At 41.3% G+C, this 19033-nt stretch overlaps 1 protein-coding gene across 3 annotated transcripts in view; it reads right to left on the reverse strand.

Moving 5' to 3' along the window:
- Positions 1-19033, reverse strand: part of LOC149353069 (ATP-binding cassette sub-family A member 2-like) — a 120076-nt gene that overhangs the window by 90656 nt on the left and 10387 nt on the right. For 2 of the 3 annotated variants that reach the window (XM_089582275.1, XM_089582276.1), the window contains 7 exons: positions 16689-16810; positions 11443-11766; positions 6856-6957; positions 5526-5627; positions 3839-3901; positions 3244-3417; positions 2663-2786 (listed from right to left, as the gene is read on the reverse strand). In XM_089582275.1, the coding sequence (XP_089438401.1) occupies positions 2663-2786; positions 3244-3417; positions 3839-3901; positions 5526-5627; positions 6856-6957; positions 11443-11766; positions 16689-16810 (1011 nt within the window). The remainder of the gene's footprint in view (positions 1-2662; positions 2787-3243; positions 3418-3838; positions 3902-5525; positions 5628-6855; positions 6958-11442; positions 11767-16688; positions 16811-19033) is intronic. The other variant, XM_089582277.1, reaches the window with a different exon arrangement.

The raw sequence follows: 19033 nt of genomic DNA on the forward strand, positions 1-19033 counted from the left end.
GCAAGCCTCCCATCCACTTAATAAAGATGGCAATGTCTCACTTTTTTACTGATCTACAATGCGCCCATCAAGAGCACTACTCAGACCACATGTAGCTTTGTGCCTGACACTGCGATGGGGCTTGAACTGGCAAACTATTCCTGGCTGTACTAAAACTTTTCAATGGCAAGATCAAATGTGAGCTGCTCGGCTTCAGCTTGTACCAGCAGTCTACTGAGTGGGAAGTGCCTTCTTCAGGCATCTTGTGCCAAAAGATAAGACTGCTTCTAGGATGGTATAGGTGGAATTTCAAAGCTTTGACCTGTTTTTTCTGATCAATGCTTCTATTATAATCTCATTGCAATGAGCCTAGGTACTACTGACTGACTTCTATGACAAATCTAACTTCTTTCTGATGTCAACATGCTTTGTTCCTCAGTTCATCTGCACCAGGGCTTTTCCACCTTTTAGCCTCGGAGAACCCCCAACGGCTTTCAAGAGGAACCCCAATTGTGCAGCATAAATCAGCCTTTTTACATTTTACATTTTCCTTTTCAGGAATATTGGCAAGTCGCAGTTCATTATTAGAAATGATGGCCAAGCCCACTCCACCCCATTCTTAACTTACTGCAAATTTTTTTTTCTTGTGGTCTAGATCTACATTGCTTACTTGCCAAGATAGATGCCCTCCTCACTACTTCCAAATTATCATAAACTGCTGTTGTTTTTACCTACTGCCAGTCCTGGCACAGCACGTCCGCAGCGTGTTGAGTGAGGAGTGGTAATCCTGGGAGGTTCGACCCGGCCTTGGAAAAATAAAGTTCTTCTCTCTCTTGCAAGACTGATGAACATTAGTTTTCTTAACACTAACTTTTAAGTCCACCATTGCACTTTGCCTGCTTAGGACCTAAATCTATCACTGTAATTCATCCCTTGAGTTACCTAGCACAAGAATATTATTAGCAAATTGAAGGCTTCTTAGTATTCCGCATTAACGGTTCTGTTAAATTCAGTCCAGTGCTCTGAACAATACCTGGATATGTGTTGCAAATAATACTAGAGAGACTGTGTAACCCCCGATAACACTCTTTCTCCTAGCTAAGCCTTTCCGATCATCTTAAGAAGTTCAATGGTCGTTGCGCAGAAACTGCGCAATGAGTCTCGAGTCTGGACATATCAAACCCAATATTTCAAATTATTGACCACATTGAACACACAAACTGTCCCATGAAAATCCTGCGTAAAAGTATAAGAAATGTAACACTCCTGCAAGTGGCGCTTCTACGAACGATGCTCTTAGATCACTTTCTGCACTGGCAACCATAGCACTTTGAAACAGTGAACATGGTGTTGAAGTGAGCATGGTGTTTGGTTAAAGGGGGCCTTTGGTCTCTTGTATTCATTTTCCACACCAGATCACAGTCACGCAGTGACGCCAACCAACTAACTTAAGCCAAGCTGTGGCCCTCACCTGCGGTGCTTCACTACCGAAAGCATTACGGAAACCAACAGTACCTTAATTCTAGTGAGCAATTACAGCATTTATAGTGTATGGGTAACAGGATTAGACATCTTATGATAGACAGTGGTTAGTCCCAAAGCACCACCCACAGCAGCTTGAATGCGAAGCAGGCTAGACCTAATAACGCCTCGAGAGTGATGCACTGCCAACATAGCAGCGGACGACATATTGTTGCAGGAAGCACATCACTGGCATGGGTGCAGTGCATTCTCACTTCTAGGCTACAGATAAACTGATCCATTGCCATTTTTTATATAACGAATTATCTACAATCGAACTATTTTGCAATCCCCTTCAAGTTCGATATATCCAGGTTTGACTGTAGAACAAAGTCTAAAATCCAGCATCACCCAGATTCACGAAATCTCAGATCATTAGAAATCCTTGTTTCACAATTTCCGCAGCAAGTACTATGTAATATTAGCATAAATGACCTTGTACCTGCAAGTACAATACCTACAATACTGTCAGAGTACATAGAATACACGGATTGCACCTAATGAAACACCGCAAATCTCAGGTCATAACTTGTTCTGCAGCAATAAGCTACCTGGCATAAGTAAGCAGTCTGACTGAACCAGCGGCGTGCCCCTATTTCTGTGTCACCTGCCTGGGGCTTCATGCATCAAATTACAAGGAACATGATGTAGAAAATAGCCTTTTGGCTTATTTCTCATCCTGCTGGAGGTAAGTAAGTCAATTTTCACTTTTTGTTGAGGTCTGTTGTCTTATACATGATTTCAGTACAAGAAATAAAAGCTGCAAAATAAAATGTTACCATCACCATAAAGGTGGGTGCATAAATGCTGCAAATGGGTTGTATGGTTAAAAGCACAACTTCCAACAAAGTTCAGCCTGTTTCAAGCCTGCACAGACAATCACTTCAAGCAATAATATCATACTTACATAAAAGTTTTCACGCTACTAATTGAGACTGAGCTCTCGAGTTTAACAACTTTCCATCCAGTTCAGTCTTTTAAAAAATCTGTTTAACCTGAATCCTTCTTGTTGTCAAAAAGTCTTTGATTAAATAATAAATGAGGTTCCATTGCATTCAAAAGCACTGTACAATTAAAAATGTGAAACAGACCATTAACACACAACATTTTTCCAAATTATTTTGTTCCCTTTCAATAAATCTTAAATATTAATTCTACTTACTAAGGTTGATGTCTTCAGCCTCACTGGACATGCTTTCCTCTGACTTTTCTACCTTTCCACAGACCATGCGTTGCATCCCCAGCCAAATTCTCAAAAGGCCATACTGGGGCTTTCTTCGCTTCACCTGTCAAAAATATGTAATACAACTTACATGCTCTTACAGTCAGGATCAATAAAACAAAAATTGATCAATAAAACAAAAATTTTAAACGTTAGACAATTTGCCCTAGTATTCAAAAGCAACTCCATTCAGTGAAGCACTGCTATATATACTGCAGCCAAAGAGTCGACGCCCGGCCTATATTAAACAATACGCCTGAGCACATAAAAATAATGAGTGCACTCGCCATACTGAGTGTGATAGTACACTGTATCACCTTGCCAAAACGTGTCAGCTGCAATGCAAGATGTAGATCATAACTGCTTTACTTTGATGAAATAATTTAGTGATTTGGTTTAAGAAATGTGTCAAAAAAAAAAACAATGAGATGCAAAAGCTTTACTTGTTGATGGCAATAAACTGTGAACAGTTAATACAAGCCAGTCTGCTTCTCACTTCCAAGACTGAAAAGTGAGGTCACCTTGTCCAAAATTTCATGGCTGTTTGAAGGAGCGCTCTCATCATCCAAGACAGTAGCGTTATGAAGCAGAGTGGAGTTGGTGTCATTGAGACTGTGGCACGCATCCTGAGGCAACTCCAACGCCAACTCAGAGATCTCTTGCACAGCAGTTTCAAAAAGATTAAACCTGTGCAACTGCAAAAAAAAGGAAAAGAAAACACTGTTATATTTTTCAAAATGAATATGAGCATTTATTTCTTTCTTTTCACCTTTAGTGAATGCTTGTTTGCTCAAAGAGTGAAACTACAAGATTCATAATTAATAGTAGACTTGCATACTCAGTTGAACCAAACTTTCTAGTAGTTGAATAATTTGTTTTGCAAATAATATGATAACTAGGCCACAAATGTGCAGATTACTTTTTTAGCGAAGCTCAAGCTGAGTAAACTTCAGTTAAATTTCACTACTTTCACTATGCCACAGACTCTCATTTTCAGTTCAATAGCCTCTCAGACCTTTTAGATGACTATCTTTTGCATTCACTCCATACTCTCTCTCAGAGCCGACAAATAAATGCAATACACAGGTGTCATAAGCTAGGCATCCATGTACTTACATCATCAGCAAGCTTTGCGATTCTTTTGTGGGCTACGGACAAGTTCCAACGGTCAAGAGCAAGCTATTGCAAGAAAGAAAACACAACACACCATCACAAAACTGCATATAAGAGCAAGGCCAATGCTCATACACTGGATACTAACATCTGCTCTTTACCCCTTTAAAGGTTTATAACGATCTCAGCTTATCACAAGTGATTTCTACTTTTTTGCTTAAAGATGAGCTCACCTCATCATGGGTATTTTGCTACTTTCTGAATGGCTTTCGACGAAAATAGGTCGTCAAATGATGTTTTTCTTTTTACAACAACACAGATGGCAGTAGCATGTCACGCCACAAAATAATGTGATATTTTGGTATTGGTCTTCTTTTTTTTTTTTAAATGAGCCCTTCAGGGTTTGCTAAACTCCACTTCTGAACATGAAAGTTGAAGTTCTAGTCATTCACTATAGATTCAGTGAAAATTTAACAGCAGCATATGTGAGAAAAAAAAAGAAGCCAGACTTCCCAAGCAACACTAAAAACATGTCTACTGCAGAAACCTTTAGTTATCTTGAAGTAAATGCACTTACAAAGGCTGCAAGTTTGCTATCCTACTACTTCATACTTTTGTTTGTTTTGAGCAAAGATGAATTTGCAAAACAACAGTTTATATCACCTTAATCACAATTACTCAGGCATATAAACGTTTCCAAAATGCACAAGTGGTGATGAGATGCATCGATGCAGTATCTGCCAAAGCTTGCCTGCTTTCATGACCACATAAGGGCGGATATGCATCCTACTTAGAGCAGAGAGAGGCCACAAGCCAGGTGCAAAGTGTGTAGCCATGCATCTCGGCCACTGCTTAAACTGACTGGAAACTTTCTTCCTCCAACAATGCATGGGGACAAAAATAACGGCATGGCACAAGGGCGGTGAAAAATCTTTATTGCACACTGGGCTAGCCAGGCAGGCAGCCTGGAATTGTGAAGTGCACAGCAGTGGTTACATATACAAGTACAGACTGAAACTCAACTTCATGTGTCATAACTAAACTACAAGTAAAGCTTTCTTGAAGAGCTGCCATGGTGCATAAATTTTTCGTTTCATTAATCCAACTGAAGTCCAAGATGTGATACTGGCTCAAAAAAACAAAAAAACATTTCAGATGAGCAGTGAAGAGGCATGCTCAGCTCCTTATTATATATGTCAGCAATGACAGTTACAAAAAAAGCAATCCAAAGAGAAAAAAAACTGCTTTCTTTTCATCAACATCTTTGTAAAAGGAGATACCAGCAACTGGCAGTGCAATTAAGAAAGCCAAAAAAAAAAAAAAATGCGGGCAAAATTTATAGAAAAAAGGTTAGCAGACCCCTCACTATCAAACTTTACTTCATGCAAATAGCCCTGTACCCTTCAGCACCAACTCATGCCCAGAGCGAAAACACAAAGTGGAGAGTTACATGAAACCAAAACCACATCTCCATGACTTCATCTCGAAAGAGCCCCTGGCAGCACTCACTCTGACTAAGAATCAAAACTATTAGATGGTGGTGCCATTTTGATGGAAGTGGGAGTTGCCACATCATTCACTTTATGACAGGCCGAGAGTGATGCGGCACGCTACATTGAAAAACACCACATCCAGTCACAATATTGTGCTACATGCCAAGCTACTACCCAGCAAACTGTATGTTCCTCACCGTATCGGCAAGTTTTTTGAGGTCTACTTGTTGCTTCAGCTCTGAAGACAGCAGTGCCACTTCCTTGCTTGTTAGGTTGCAGAAATGTAGACGAAGATCAGTCTGCAAAACACAGTGCACAAACACCCAGCCAGACTCAGTAATCTTGGACACTACAGCATTTTCTATACAAAAAGAGAATCCATTTCCATGTATGCCTGGTTAAAAATTAAAGCAAGTGCCTATAGGATGTTTCAAGAGGAATAAAATTTGACACTTAAGATTACATAAGCCTAAAATATGTGTTCAGGTTAATGACATCCTAGCTGAAATCACGAGGAAGAGTGTGTTGTGTTGTGTTGGGTTTAATGGCACATAGGCAGCTAAGACCACCATGCGCCAAGCACAAGGTATAGGAAATGTTTTCTGCGCGATTTAATAAAAAGTGATCAATGGTGTAAAGGGCCTAAAAGTTTACCTACCTACTAATAACAGAGAAAAAGAGATTTCGGAATGGCTAATGATAAAAGCTTTAAAAAGGTCAGGTAGCCTCAGCAGCCATCCTTGGCTAGGCAAGGATGTCGAGGATCTCACCCAACCAAATAAAAACCTCAGCCCTTTTTCTCAAGAATCAGAAAGTGGCTGAGAGACATCACGTGAACAACTGGGTCATGATTTATATTTTGCTGAGAAAACCTGCTTCTGTTAAGAATCTAAAAACACAGGACATGGCAACGATTGCATTATCCCCTATGAGCAATGCTGGATGAAAAGGAATAGATTCATTATAAAACAGCGAAATGCACTTTTTCCAAGCAAGAGGAAAAAATGCAAGAAAGGAAAAGCAAGAGGAAGAAATGGGCTTGGGCAGGGCACGTAATGTGAAGGCAAGATAATCGTTGGTCCTTAAGGGTAACGGAGTGGATTCCAACAGACGGCAAGCATAGCAGGGGGCGGCAGAAAGACAGAGGGAGGGATGAGATTAGTAAGTTTGCGGGCATACGGTGGCCGCATCTGGCAAAGGACAGGGTTAATTGGAGAGACATGGGAGAGGCCTTTGCCTTGCAGTGGGCTTAGTCAGGCTGATGACGATGATGAAAATATGTGTTAGGAGTATAATAGCATAGACAGCACCACATCAGAGCCATCACCTATTTTTTTCCATCCATACTTTTTGCCATATTTTCTCTTCTTTAAATATAAAATTCAATTTTGGCATATCAATGCACTGCACCAATTTTTACTAAAAGGAGATGAATATAATCGAAGCAACCTTCATGTGGCATCAACTACAAGAATCTCACAATGCACGAAATACATAAGGCTTTAAAAGTCAGCATTCAATACTCACAACACTTTCTGATGTTGCTGAGACATTTAAGATGAACACATTGGGCAATTTGTGGTATTCACAAAATGAGGCTGTAAGAACCTCTGGTGACAGCAACAAAGCCTGGAAACAAAAAGGTGCACAGTTATAATGAGCACAGTTATGTGCCTATATTAGTGAATCATACTCAACTCTGAAACAACAGCACCTCTTGCTTTTTTGAAAAGACAAAGAAATGGCTATGCATGGCCAGCTAAGGAAATAGAAATCTACTGACGGCACTTCCCCTTCTTTCCAGCATACACACCAGGAGGGCACTCAATGCAAAGATCTCAACAGTGGTAAACAACTAAGTGTGCCCGGTGCCAACTGCCAGCTTAGCCCTCAGCAATGTAAAAATGCTAACATTGATATAGAAATACACTCCTAAAATACACCTTAAAAAGTGATTTTGGTTGTTGCACTTCACAGTGCATGAATTCAAAAGGTCTGTCCACAGGCTAGCATAACTTTGAAATCCCTCCATACTCAAACAGTTCTCATGGAGGAAAACAGTCGTGCTTTCCTCAGCACATCATGTCATATGTTTCAGTGCCTACATATTACCAGTCAGGCAGGCGCTGCTGATGACTTTTGGAACACCAACGTACCGTATTTACTCGAATATAGGCAAGCTTCAATTTTAAGCCGACACCCTAAAGTTGAAGGCCAAATAAAAAAAAAGATGCCCAGGCTTAGCTTGGTTAAGCCAAGAATGTGTTGCATATTGCGCGGTCTTTTTGCACGAGGTATTGCTTGGCGGCACTCGATTTTCTCAGCAGCTTTTCCTCCGTGACGTCACGCGCCGGCGTGCGCTGCGCCAGCGCGTGACCCACCGGTTTTCTCAAAATGGGTACAAGCTATGGCCCGGCCTGGTGCTCGGCTTCTTAGGGCTACGTTGCTTGGGAAAGGAGCCTGCGCCTTCAAATCCCGTCACTGTGGGCAAAGAGTCGTGTGGACGTAATTGACAAGGTCAAAGCGAGCGAAAAGTCGTGTGGACAAAGCGGGAGGAGCGGGAGTCAGGTGGTGGCTGCGGCCGCGTGCGACCGCGCGAGTTGGGGCCCAGCTTTTCCTCCGTGACGTCACGCGGCGGCGCAGCGCCCCTAGCGGGAGGAGCGGGAGTCAGGTGGTGGCTGCGGCCGCGCGAGTTGGGGCCCAACTTTTCCTCCAGCTGTCGTGACGTCACGTCACGTGGTTTGGTGGCTGCCCGGCCGCGCCCAAGGGCTGAACTGAGTGATTGCAATATGCAACGCATAAAAACTTTCCTCGAACGTAAGCTGGCCAAAAAAGCAACTGACAACGACAGCAGGGACAGCATACAAACAGCATTTATTTCCATGAACCTGCTCCCACTCACTAGTCCTCATTATCGCTGACCTCCTGATCACTGTCCTCTGCATACATTGCACAATATCCTGTGCCATCTAGTGCACTGGAAATGCTGAACTTTTGAAACGAGCATGCAACCAAGCTTTCCGGGATGTCATCCCAGGCTGCAGCAATACAGCTATAGCTATCACTCCTAGTGACACAACTTGATGCGGCTTGTTGGAGTTAGCTTGTGCCTTTCACTGGTCCCGTGGAGTGCCTTACTCTCTTGCCAGTTCTCTCGCTTTCACCTGAAGCTCTTCTGTGGTCACTGAAAGTGCCACTGACCTCCGCAATTTCACAAAATCTGCCAGTACTGATTCCACTTCAAGACGGTGGCCTTTCCTTGGGCCTGTCAAGGCCTTACTTGTTGCGGCACAAGCAAAAAGTTCATCATGAATACGACAAAATCCTCAATTCTAAGCTAACCTAGGAGTTTCATACCTCTTGTTTTTAAAGAAACTATCGGCCTAGACTTGAATAAGTAGGGTGCTTTGTAGGCAGAACATCAAAATATTTTCAGAACACTGAGGTCATGAGGATACCCCCAATCACTTGAGCATAATACCTGCTGCACAAATTCGTTAGGGAACTCATGCGACCATTTGTCACTGAAATCCAAATGTGCAATTTCATCACAGGCTGGTCACCCAGTTATTCCTTCATTCTTGATTGTAGCTCCTCAGCAGCAGTGCCAACTGTTCGGCTATTTGGTAACGTGCAGTTATATTCAAATCTATAGCACAAAAGGATGACAGAGATGCAACGAACACAGGCACAGCAACATTTACAAATTTTGCTCCCTTCATTTAAGATAAGCAACTAGTGCATAACTTCCAAAAGCTAACCGTACCAAACTCCGCGCCGTACCAAAGTCCCCCTTCTTTTGCATTTTGTTTCTGTGTTTTCTCATTATCATCAAAGAGGCTATCAGTGATATGGTTACACATCAATTTCACCACGACCAGATTAGAAAGGTTTGCATTAGTGAGAATAGGTTTTTGGGCTTCTGTTGATGCTACAGTTCAACAAAGGGTCATCCACACCACAATCATGCCTAGCCCACTAGATGTCTTACAGTTCTGAGATCCGCCAAAATGGTTCAGTGGCTATGATATTCTGCTAGTGAGCACAAATTCACAGACTCGACCTCAGCTGTGACATTCACATTTCGATGGAGGACAAATGCAAAAATGCTGGTGCACCGATATTTTGACATCAGCTAAAAAATACCAGGTGGATGAAATTGCCATATACATGAGAGTAAAAGCCTCATTTTTTTTTAAATTTTGATGGGGTGCTACCCTGAAATGAAAGTGGCACTTTTCCATTAAATTTTTTAGACCATATTGGAACCAATATTATGCCTACTGCATTTGTGCAATGACCCACATTTTAAACAAATTAACCCAAGCTATGTGGATCCTTCATAAAGATAATGCATTGAAAGCTGGATCATACGGCAACCAGCGGCAACTGCCTGCAATATAAAACAGGCTAGCAAAGCACTTTATTGGCAGATGACATGTCATCCCAAGTTATTCCGAATAAGAATATGGCAGCAGTCGCAGTCCCATAGCTTTCCATGGAACATGCTGCACAAGAAAAATGAGCGTATGTATAACGCCACTATGGCAGGAAGACATTTTAATGCGTGAGAATTAAAGGGGACATGCCACGGTAAACAGAGTGAAGCCCTAGGAGTGAAGCCCTAGCCGTGAAGCTCTAGCCGTGAAGCTCTAGGAGTGAAGCTGTGCCCACTGGATTGTGAGCAAACTGCCCACTGTGGCAGGTGGCAGTTAAATTACTGATCGGTCGCGAGAGGTTGCACGGGAAGAGCAACCTTGATCGAGATTAGCGGGCTTTGGAATAAGCTGCACTGTTCAAAGGGCCCATGTACAACACAACACATTTATCAGTCGGTAGCTGAGGCATACATATTACAGTAGGGTCTCGATGATACGATCATGGTTGATAAGAATTTCAGGATGATATGAATTTGCAAAATTCCCAGACCAAAGAGCATTGGGTACTATGGGCAGAATTTCTGGTGTACCAAACACTTTCATGTGCCGCTGTGGATAAATTCTGCCTGCACATCGCCAATGTTGCTATCACCAGTCACGCAGTACGCACTGTGAGCAGTGAGCGGTGGCATGCGTCTGTAAAAATAAATCTCACCAGTTATAAACAGATCTGTGCAGATGCATTTCCAGTGCTTCTGCATACAGATTTTGTTAGCTTTGGACCATACAAATTTCGGATGATACCAACGTTTTTCACAACCCCATGAGGTTCGTATAAACGAGATTCTACTGTATGTGTTCCTGTATTGTTTTTCACCACCACTCTGTGGAAAGGGGCTAACCAAATGACACAGCAATTGTCACAAGGGTCGTATCGGTAGCATTTGTGAGCGGACTCACTCCTGTACATTTACAGTGCTCAACCTGCGAGACATTTGTTATGCCAACACAGTGCAAGTCTCATTACTGACAACGACATTTCAATGGCATGGCATCACACAAAGTGCTGCTGGTGATGCAGTATTTGGCAAATACCACCAGCCAACGCCACATCTGTGTAAACTCAAAGCCCAAACAAGTCAGTAGCTAGGCTAGAGAAGTATTTATGTGCGTATCCAATTGTGATGCAACATTCACTGAATACAGCAGGCAGCCAAGCTGCCATCACTCGACAAAGCCTCAGCCCAAGAGCACAACAAAAGAAAGAAAGAAAAAGAAAGTATAACAGCGGCACATCATCTCAACATAAGAGTATACTGTGGATATGCTGAGCAGAAATAGGTTGCTTGCACAGCCCAGTGGCAGGAATGAAAGTGATGAAGTATATCATGGCACATGCTGGTATCCTTAAAAAAGTCTGTTGCCACTTGCACTGGTCATCACTAAATAAGAATTCATTCTGAGTGTAACTTCCTACTGAAGCTAGCTAGTCAATGACTATATAGTTGCTATTTCAAGCCTCCTTCATACAACAGACCCATTCAAAAGAAAGCAGCTTGCATGCTTTCCTCCAGCTTATAATGCCACCTTGAATTGAACTCTAAGCATCTGCCATGCAGAAATGTGAAGGTGAGCAGAAGAAAGAATAAAAAAAAAAAAGCTAATGCAATTCAAGAGCTAAGCGTCATTCAAGTTCCAAATATTCCCCAAGATCAGTCAAGGAATGCACCCTCACCACAAGACTAGATGCTGCCTCTTCAGGGTTTATCTTTGGAGGTGGATGAGACCGGTCAGTGTCAAGGACCCACCGCAATACAGCAAGTAGATGTGCCGATTCATGAGGATAGGTGCGCAGCAGTTTAAGAATGAACTCAAGATGCCTGAAGCTGAGCAGCTGAAGTCCAGGCAAAAAGGTCGGTGATGAGAGGAGCAACGGCGCATGGGACAATGCCTGGCGGGCACTGAAGTGGTGTTGCTGCTCCTTGGGCACAGGTGATAAGGGAACCAGCGGGTCATCACCAAAATCCTCAAAGGGTTGACCAAACATGAAGAAGTAGACCTGTCAAGGGCATGCATAAAAGAATGAGCGAGTTAGTGAGTTAGCTGAGGTAGAAACTAATTAAATGCATGCCTACATTTCAGCTGTTATCCTGCCTATTCTGCTGTTCTAGACCATTATCTTTCTATCATCTTTCCATGCCAAAGATGCTGCCAGACAGTTTCACAGCTGCTTACCACTACCATAATCTCACAGCTGAAATAAGAGCTATTCCTTTTCACATGTGTGCACTCAATATGCACACATGTGCGTGCCAGTTGCCACAGAAGTAAACAGACTAGCAAAGCCTCACTGGTTCTCGGAGCTGTTTGCTGGGATCGGGCAGCACCACTGGCCTGGTTTTCAAGCATTGATACACATAGATATGCACAGACCTATACAGATCTTTTAAGAGGAAAGAAACACCCATGTGTGGAGGCTATTAACTAATACAGGGTCGACTTGTCCCTAACACACAAAGCGGACAAAAACTGTGCCATAAAGATATATTTAATTCAATGTACCTTGTTTGTTGTCACATGATGGCTAGATGTGTGGCTCTTTGAAAAATAAAGCTGGTTAGGTGGTGTGCACAGCTTAAACACACAGCAAAACACATGACACATGCAGGCTATAATGTACCTTACTTGCTGCCACCTGCCATTGAGATGCACGGTCTGCCTGAGTGTGCAATGCGCCACTTCTTTTAGACTGCATGCAGGTAAATTACCACATATGACTAATCAATAAATTAATCAATGACAGATTACCAGTTAATGATGTAAAAATTCCTTTACATTCCAATTAAGACAGAAAGCAGTGAAACCTCGATAAACCCCACTTAATTTAATGATATTCAGTGGTCCCAGGATATATAATCTACATTTTACTGGATGATTCAAGTAGCCATTGCACCACTGACTCGATAATAGATCTCTACTGGACTATGTCCCATGTTTCCTAGAGGTTTCCTCAGCAAGAAATAATGCTTACATTTTTTTTTCTTTTATGAAATGAAAGCTTTTAGTGAAATGTGTCGTTATACTACCAAAAATGCTGCAATACGGAACTTTTAACTACATGCCAGAAGGAAGCCCTAAAAGTGTGCCCAGCTGGAAAAGACCAGTAAACAGATTAGAAAACACAGCACTTTGAGTTGCACTTTCTTCATTTAACTTTTTAATGCTTCACACACCATCACATAGATGGCAGCCAGTCTATGGGAAAAGTTTTGCCAAATCACAGAGCTATGCTGGAGATGCATGAATATGCTCAGCAGACACTGAAATCAAGATAACAGTAACTCTGGTACCTGGCAATGATGGCAAGCATGAGATGATAGTGATCATGACAAGCCAGCTTGAGCTTCTAGTTAACTGTTAAACACTGACAGCAGCTCCAAAGTGCTCCATCTGACTGAACAGCATTGTGTGCTTGGTTTTACTGCTTTTCTTTTTTTTTTTACAATCTGAAAAACTGCTTAACTTGGGACATTCTTGCCTGACAAACTTCGAATTAACGAGGCTCTACTATATGCCTAATTAAAAAATGAACATTACAGCTTTTTGTTTTCCCAGATTAGTTGCTCAATGGCGAACTATTGCTTGTCCTTTGCTACTGTCCATTTTTGTTCATAATAGTAATAAACGTGATTAATGTGAGCAAACACTGCTTCCTTTTTTTTTTTTTTTCCATGAGCACGGTTTGTCAGGGATGGCTTTCATCATGCTATGTTTATGAGGTGGCAGCTTGAAAGGCAGCCACTGCAGCATTGCTCACTTCCACATGCCACTGTTCTTAAGAATGATCTTCCTAACATTATCAAATCTATCTCCATCCATCAAGCACAACCATCATGTGCCCTCCTTATGAGTCTAGTTTTCTAGCACTATACTCCGTTTCATACATAGCTGTCAACGCTGCCAAAGGTACGAAAGTAGTCCGCTGCAAAAAACAAGCAAAATGTATCCGTCCGCCTCGCGTCGTGGCTGAGTGGTACGAAGCGCGCGCCTGTGTGTTGATTTTACAAGATGCCAAGGTTCGACTCCCGGTTTTTGCTGTTTTTTTTTTCATTTCTTTTTTTAATTTTTATAAAAGTAATCATTAGGTAGAAAGTCCAAACTGTCAAACTCTAATGCCTACCTTGAAAAACACAGCGCTCTTTACTCGCTTCGAAGGGAAAAGGCAGTGTAGTCTATTGGCGACGCACGTGATTGCGAAGTGCTTTTCTCGGGCAATGAGCTACTTTTTAGCATGCGACACACAAGGTGATCTTATTCCAGTAGAGAGACCTTCTTTCTTGAACCTCGCAACTGTCCGAGGGCTCACCCCGGTCACCTCGCCCACAGTTTCGAGAACATCACGCGCAGTCTTCTCCGGGAAGCGCTTCTTTACGCTACAGTAAACGTCGACAATCACCTGCTTGCAGTCTTTCGAAATTTTCGGAGGCTTCAGCTTGGAGAATATGCGAGCAGGAGATGTTTTTAAAGCCGCAGTGGGCGAAGAAAACAAGCGAGTAGGAGATAGCGGTGCCATTTTCGCATACTCGGAAACCGAAAGACGAAAGCAGACGACCTCGCCGGCCGGCGTAGCTGCGAAAACCTGATACAGGAGGAGCCGAAAGAAAACCAGAAAACTAAGGCACTCTGTTTTGAAGAACATTAAAGAAAAAGCAATCTTTTTGCAAAATAAAACACCATTTTCATTATACTGCAATATTAACCAACAATAACTTTAATTTTGAAATCATTACTCTTTTCACTTTCGACGCACTACATTATGATGCGGACGAGGAGCGCGAACAGGCGCCGTAGCCTTGGCTGCGTTGACAGCTATGTATGAAACGGAGTATATACTGTACCCATCATGGACCATTACCAACATGCCCAACTTATCTCTCTGCTTCAGTGTATTTCTATTACATCGAGCTGTTATAAGTATCAACTAAAAGCACTTGATTCATACATATAAGAAAATGTTTGTCCTCTAGTCTTTTCATTCGTGTTTCTTTGCGCTGGTTTTTTTCAATATGAATCTATTCAAACTAGCCCAGTTTTCCGTCCTAATTAAAAGCAAGTGTCCTGTGTGCTTTCCTTATATGTCTAGTTTTTTTTTTCGCTACTATGCCCATCCTGAAGTGCTCCAAGGTCAGCTTCGCAAGTATTGAGATCTGTAGTTTGTTAAATCTTTGTTCTGTCCACTGTCTTCTTTTTCGCATTGCTATCGCATTATATTTTGACTTTTCATGCACTTTACAATCATTCATATTTCTGTCGAGAAACCTTCTTTTCTTTCGTAATATATTTGCCATTTGCATTCATGTTACTTCTTTTGTTATAACATTATGTACCTTACACCTATACTATAATTTCGTCTTTGAGTTTTGCCCTGTAGAATACTCTCCCGTTTCCTTCTTTACACTACACTTTGCCTTGCGTTTTGCTATTTATTCTTCTTGCACTTATGTTGCTTTTCGTGCCCCTTTCTCAATGCCCTTTTGAGCCCTGTAAGGAATTTTCAATAAATAAATAATAAAAACAGAGACAACAGTCCTGCCTCCTTTTCTTGAACTCATTTCTCCTATTATCAACCTAGCAACATAAAGCCATTTTAATTCTGTAAGACTGAGAACACCTCAATAGCACCCACAATCCACAGCATCAGTCACATGAGTAGTTACATTATGAACAGCATGAACCATGATCTGGACTGCTATAGTCTACCCTTTCCTTTTATATCAGTCTCTCTTCTTCATTTACTTCCCCCTTTTTTTTCCACACGTGAAGCACCTTAAGCAAGAGAAACTGTCCCAGCTGCTCCACTTCAGTTTTTAGAAGTAACTACTTCCCCACCAACACTGATCAAGTGGCCTCACTGTACCCAGTATATCGCATCTCAAACTCCTGTCAGAACCATGTGACATACCTCTGCTTACTGTACACCTGCTGAAATTCACAATGTCATAGAATCCTTTGTCTAGCCACACAACAACAAAAAAAAAAGTGGAAGCAGTGAGTATTCATACTTAAAGGGGCCCAGAAACACAATCTTAGTTAACTGTTTTGCCTGTTGATTGGATACAGTGAGTTATAATGGTGCTATTAGCGTCGGTAATACCGCGTATATTCCGTTTTTTAATATTTTAATGTCCTCCCAAAAACAACTTCATGGCTCTGATGGTGTCGCCACACAGTGGCGGGTTTTTAGCAGCGGATATGACATCACCTGGCGCGAGCTTGATGATCGGACAAACATTAAATATACTGCAAATTGTGTGAATAAATAGAGACACATTTTGTCACCTGTCTGCGTTTTATGTTAGATCAACAAAAACAACTTGTTTGTCTTAGATAAGAGCCCTGCAAAGCAAGTAAAATAAAAATACACCACCAGGGGCGCTCTGGCATGGAAACGACGCTGCCAGTCTCAGCAAGAACGAGTTACAGAGAGCAGGCAACTATGGAGTACAAACTTCCGCGACGTGCTCTGGCTCGCTGTTTTGATTGGTTGCGCCAGGTGCCGTCATTGGGAGAGCGAAATAGGAGTGGGAAGCCCCGCCAAAATAGAGTTGAGGGCAGCGTTTTGTTTGCTTGTATTTTGAAATTTCTTCACTGAATAACTCCCGTTCCTGTGCATCGATTCCTGTAATTCTTTTTAGGTCAGCATCTGTGTGACATAAAGAACCCACCCGAAGTATAGCCGGTATCCCCCCAAGCAGTGTTTCGCAGCCCCTTTAAGCCACGCAAAAAACAAGGACAAAGCGAGCGACAAGACATGACACAGGCGCAGTGTCGCTTGCTTTGTCCTTGTCTTTCGCACGGCTTAAGTATGAATCCCCGACCAACTTGCCCACTTTTCAGTCCTGATTATGAAGCAATGAGAATGGGGGAAAAAAAGTCACAAGAACAAAATGTTACACATACACAACAAACAGCATAACTTACTTGTTTCATATCTAGAGAAGAATTAAATATAACATCCAGATCCCGACTTGGCAGTGATAAATTGGTAGATAGAAAATCCTTAAGCTCATCAGGGTCTTTCAGAAAGTAGTCTACCTTCATGGCTGGAAGAAAGACATAGAGCACAATAAGTTGCACTCAACAAAATTGACAAACAAAATGGAAAAAATATGCTCTAAATAGCGACTTATTCCAAAAGCATGGATTCATGATAATCCCTACAGCGGACCTGTGGTAAAAATTTTTCTGTCCAGGACTAAGCTTCCCGTCAATAATATCAGTAAGTGAAATTTAAAGAATGAACATGCCAAATGTTACAGTGTCAACCACACTTAGGACTGGTAAGCATAAGAAGTGAATAGTTTTTTTTTTTCTCCATAGGAACCAGCCTAAATTGGAATCGGGATTTATTACTAAAAAAAATTATACAAGCAAACAGGCCACTTTTTCAGACAAGGCCGCTACACCAGTTCCCTCTCAGTGAAAAGTAAACATTTGGTGGCCATAATCAAGGACTTACCACATTAATGAAGACACATTTGGAACAAATGAAGCAGTGTTATTATTACAGAACAAGTTTGTGTCAATGACATCAAAAGGTATACAGATACAGGGCAGCTTAACATAAAACTGTCATGCTATGCTGCAATTTATTATTTGCACATAATATGATGTACAAAATGACAGCTACTGCAACAGAAGTATGAATGAGCAAGAGCTGCTAGTAGCAGAGGGGAATGTTTGGTTATGAATAAGTTGCAATGATAAGAGGCAACAACAGCTTCAGGCACTGATCCTACAACTGACATGATTATGAATGAATGAAGTATGTTTAGACATTGCAACAATGCTAAAAAAATTTTCATTTTTTTATCAGCATGCAAATCTGAAACCAAAAACTTGGGTAACTGCTAAGGTGTTTCTACACATGACAAGCCATTCCACATAGTAGTGTGATAAGAAGCAGGAACCAAAGCTGGCAACATAAATATATGAAAGTCTACATGAAAACCAGTTATAAAGGACCAATACTTCATTATGGTGACACCAGCTGATCATATCAATTCCTGCATCACATGGCTTGGCGGTGGAAAAGTGCATCATCAATGACTAGACGTAGGTTTCACCACCTCCCTCTCCCAGCAGCCTTCCAGTGAGCAGGTTGGGTTTTGGCAACAAAGATGACAGCACAAAAAGGTATGGTTGGTCTAGTGGCGAAGCAAACTAGAGCCTAATTTGCTGGTTTATCAAATAACATATCATCCCCATATAAAGCATAAGTGTTTAACATCATGCAGAACACAGACTTAGAAAAAAATATCCTTAGGACACACCTGTCTCCATTCACAACACAGCAGAATGAAAATAACTGCAATGGCTTCTTAAGCAGCTTATGTAACATTGTATGCTGATTTCAGAACAGTTTTATATTATCTAGCTGTTATAGTTGCTGAGTAATTACAATTAATAACCTTAATAGATAATTCCAGAGTCATTAAATAATTAAAAAGAAAGTGCACAAGTTTTTGATGTCACTATGTTCACAATGTCTTGTTCTGGGCAATAAACCTATTAGTTCTTTTTTTAGACACTTAGTACTCATGAAAATAAAATTTAAAGGAGTTCAGATGCCTTACTTTGGGGTGCATGCTTTCGTCTTTGTAATGATGCATAAGGCATTATTAAACATGGATTACCACATGGTATTCTTCTATGACCTCTACACAAATTAGAATTGAATTTTTCTGTTGTGTTGTTTTGGTTTCAGTTTCAACAGCCGAACAATGACTGTGATATCAAAGTGTGCTTTAAGTCACGCGAGACAAGAAAAAACTGTGATATAATCGCTGCTCCATCGTTTTAATTCACTACAACGCTAAAGCCAACCAGCCTTCCTCAAGAGCCGGAATGACAATGAATGTAGAAGCAGCGATTATATTGCAGTTTTTTTGTGCTTCACGTGACCTATAAGCACACTTTGATGTCAGAGTCATCATACAGCTGTTGAAACCGAAACTGAAACAGCATGACAGAAAAACCCGATTATAAATTACTTAGCGGTCGTAAGTGAACACCATATAGTGATTCATGCATAGTAATGTCTTCTGCATCATTGTAGAGAAGAAAACATGCCACCAAAATTAAGTGTCTATACTCCTTAAAATTTAGCATGCATATTTACATGAAAACACTTCTTGCAAAAATAATTTTCAATAAATATTAGACGCAAATATAAAAAAAAACTGAGCCTTATTGCAATCTCTAATGTCTTAAGACTCGTGTACAAAAAAATAATCATTCTACTGATATTCATCACGGAATGCTGA

The sequence above is a fragment of the Amblyomma mixtum genome, chromosome 3 (assembly GCF_055824585.1).
Source record: "Amblyomma mixtum isolate Tamu chromosome 3, ASM5582458v1, whole genome shotgun sequence".
Taxonomy (NCBI): Eukaryota; Metazoa; Arthropoda; class Arachnida; order Ixodida; family Ixodidae; genus Amblyomma; species Amblyomma mixtum.